General features: G+C 44.3%; 1 protein-coding gene across 4 annotated transcripts in view; it reads left to right on the top strand.

Moving 5' to 3' along the window:
• Positions 1-2,414: 2,414 nt before the first annotated feature.
• Positions 2,415-3,468, top strand: part of CTTN (cortactin) — a 17,816-nt gene continuing 16,762 nt past the window's right edge. For 3 of the 4 annotated variants that reach the window (XM_031061172.1, XM_031061171.1, XM_031061170.1), the window contains exons 1-2: positions 2,438-2,528; positions 2,797-2,870. In XM_031061172.1, the coding sequence (XP_030917032.1) occupies positions 2,445-2,528; positions 2,797-2,870 (158 nt within the window). In that variant the 5' untranslated portion in view covers positions 2,438-2,444. Of the gene's footprint in view, positions 2,529-2,796; positions 2,871-3,468 lie in introns of all 4 variants that reach the window. The other variant, XM_005426109.3, reaches the window with a different exon arrangement.

Genomic DNA, 3,468 nt, shown 5'->3' with positions numbered 1-3,468 from the left:
GTCCCTAGGCCCGGGCAGCGGGGAGCTGCCGAGGCTGCCGCTGAAGGTGCTGGGTAGGATGATGTGTGTGCTGATTAGTCATAGCAGCGCCGGGCAGCGCATACATCCGAGGCATATATTTAGCTTGGGTTTGTGTTCGAACCGTAGCGTTTGCTCCTTCCTTCAGGAATCATGACCACGTGAGCCAGTGAGTCATGAATAGATCGCGTTTCTCCTCGTTCTGCCCTGGAATCGGTGCTGGAATAGCAGGCGGAAACCGGGCTTGTTCGTGCTGCCTGTGGACTGGGAGCCCCGGTCACTGGGGCTGCTCTGCTCCTTGTGGAATTCACAGAGTGCGGGGTTGAACACTGAAAAATGCTGGCGTTGAAACATGGAAAAATGTTGGCGTTTGTGGGCATGGTTTGCAGAGAATCGTGGTGTGTGCTGGATTTCGCACGGGGGTGCGTGTGAAATCCTTCTTCCCTGCGCTATTGTTTGTGAGAGCTTGAGGAGGAAGCAGTGAAACCTAGAGTGAGGGATCCAGCTTTTGTTCTTTGAACAAAAATGAACACAATGCATCAATCAAGGGAGCATAAGAAACAAGTATTTGGGGGAAAAAAAGTTGTGTTTGGCACAAAGCATATCGAAATTCACCATACATAGCACCTCTGAGTCAGCTCTCATCACTTGAATTCCATTCCTAAACATCTTGCACAGCGTGGTGGAGCGCGTAAGGATGGATACGGAACATCTCCCTTAGGAGAAGTTAGAAAGAACTTGGACCCATGTTGAATTTCATTATTGAGCTGGTTGGTTTGTGCTTTCAAAGGCTTTTGGGGATTTTTTGGTGAGAGATTGGATTTTAGTAGGAAAGAGTAGGACAACCAGACACAATCATGTGAGAAAAGGCTTTAGACAGAGTATTTTAAGGACAACATTAAACCACCTGTGTTGGGTTATGAACTCATAGTCTCAGAAGTTTTTTGGATATGAAGTACTATTATAAAGGTTAGTTCCTTAACTACGAGAGGAACTTGAAGATGTCAGACCTGAAAAAACATGAGGGGAAATGTGCTAATACTGTTAATATGTCACCTGCTCAGCTTTTACACCCTCCTTCCTGGCTGCTCCAGCATTTGCTACCCTGGTGTTTGACTGTCAGTTTTCCAGCTGCTCTCACTCACGTTACCAGTCCTGAAATTTCTGAAATGCTCCATAAAAGTGGCTCATCAGCTCATTCTGCCAGGCTGCAGAATGAGCTGTGGACTTTACCCAGGCATTATTAGATATGCATTTAAGAGGAAGTGAGTTTTCATCCCACCCACTGATTTATGCTTGTGTGAATTAAATAGCCTATGATAATTATCTTTGTAATCTGTTCTTAATTAGAAGGATAAAGGTAAGTGGACAGAGTGCTGGTATGTTACAAAACTGAACTCTAGTTGAATAGCAAAGAAAAAATAAAATCATTTCTCTGAAGTGTATTCTGAAAAAGCTGGGAGAACAGGCAGCTTGTAGTTTGATGTTTCAGTTTTGCTTTCTAGAATGCATTTGTTTTGATTTATGTAGAATAAAGGGTATAAAATCCAGCCACTAGCACCAGGAAGATCAGGAATTCTGCTAACTAGCTAAACTGTTAATTAAAGGCATCCAACTTGATACTCCATGGGGAATAAAGTTTCCAGAAACTGAGAGGCCCCAAATCATTAACCTCTTGAAAGTGCTGGGTGTTGTTTCTAGAAGTCATTGTTTGCTTTTTTTATGAGTCTTGCTTCCTGCAGTCGCCCTCTGTTTCCCCTGAAAGCCAGACAAGGTGCTGAGTTTGTGAGCACCATGTCTGAATGGGGATTACCCGAGGAGCACAGAGCTCCTGTTCTCTGTCGTTTTTGTTGGAGCAGTGTCTGGCTTGTGTGCAAGTTCTTAGAGTTGTTGGGATTTCTGTCACCGTGTTGGAACTCCCTGCACTGCAGAGGAGGCTGTGCAGGTGTAATGCAGGTGAAGAACAATGTTGTGCTCATCATTTTTAACGCCTGGGGGGGAAAAAAAAATCACCTATTCCTACACCTTAATTGTATGCACAAGATTCAGAATTAGCAGCTGTCTTTGGAAGTGCATGTTGGCTTGGAAACCTGTGTGAGCAGAAGTCTTTGAGTGCAGTGACTGCGCAAAAGGCACACATTAATTTGAGCAAAGAAAGGTGACTTTGTTCTCTTGAAACAGCAATTGCTCCTAATCTTTTTACAGTGCAAATGGGAGAGTTAAGCAGGTTTGTAAGGCAGCTTGAGAAGACAGCCTGAGCTCCAGTGGTCAAACCTGTTTTCACTGCAAGCATAGCTTTTGGTGATGTGGTTAAATAACATACTATTGGGAATTTTGGATTGCATCTCCTCTGTCAGCTCCTGCACGAATCAAACGAGCTGGCAGGTGAGTGGAGCATGACCCTGCTTCTCCTGCTGCTGTTGCAGATGTGGAAGGCTACTGCAGGCCACACCGTGTCTGTCAGCCAGGATGATGGAGCTGATGACTGGGAGACAGATCCAGACTTTGTGGTATGGCTTTGGGGTTTGCTGATCCACCAGGAACTTGTGCTGGGACAGTTCCAGAGGAGCTCTGGGGTGGGGGATGAGGCTTGGCCAAATAAACTGCCAGGAGCATGTCCCTGGAGTGGAGGGGAAGTGAAGCTGCTTTTCCAACACTTGTGGTCTCAGTGACTGCTGGAAGCTTTTGCTGTGAGCTCTGAAATGTGTGTGACTAGTGATTCCTTTGGGTTTTTAACTCTCTTTTGATATGTGTCCTTTTGATATGTGTCCTTCACAGAACGATGTGAGTGAGAAGGAGCAGCGCTGGGGAGCTAAAACCGTGAATGGGTCCGGCCACCAGGAGCACATCAAGTAAAGCAGCTCTCTTGTGAAATGTATTAACAGGCACAGTCCCTGGCAACTTTTAATGTGATCTCAGTAACTTGTGTCTTCATAATTAAAACAAGAGTCCCTGAAGAAGATTGATTATTTGCCAGATGGCTGGTCTTTCAAATCTGTCTGTCTTCAGAGTTGAAATTAAGAGCAGAAATATGGTGCAGGGACCCTTAAATCTTTCTTTGTCACTGGATAAGTGATTTTTCTTGTCTCTGTATCTGAAAAGGGTCTTTTTTTGCTGTTTTGGTGCAAGAGCAAGTAGTACCAGGGGATAAGCAGAGGGTTCTGAGCAGTTTCAGTTTGGTACTTTAAGGAAACGTTTTGTCCCTTAATTCTTACACTTTGATTAGAAAACTGCTACAACCAAACTCATAAAAACCCTGACAAAGTAACAAACTGAGCTCTCTGATGGAAAAGCAAATAAGTGCATCACAGAGGGATATGTGAAAAGAAATTAAGCATCTCCTGAATCCTGTGTTTATTACAGAAAGTGTCTAGGACAGAAGTTTAAAGCAATTTTAGGAAATGTGTGAAGTTGCAAACAGAGGAGAGTGAACTCTGGTTACTTCAGGGA

The sequence above is a fragment of the Geospiza fortis genome, unplaced genomic scaffold (genome assembly GCF_000277835.1).
Source record: "Geospiza fortis unplaced genomic scaffold, GeoFor_1.0 scaffold590, whole genome shotgun sequence".
Taxonomy (NCBI): domain Eukaryota; kingdom Metazoa; phylum Chordata; class Aves; order Passeriformes; family Thraupidae; genus Geospiza; species Geospiza fortis.
The sequence above is the reverse complement of the archived record's forward strand: the minus strand, read 5'-3'. Positions and strand labels throughout refer to the sequence as shown.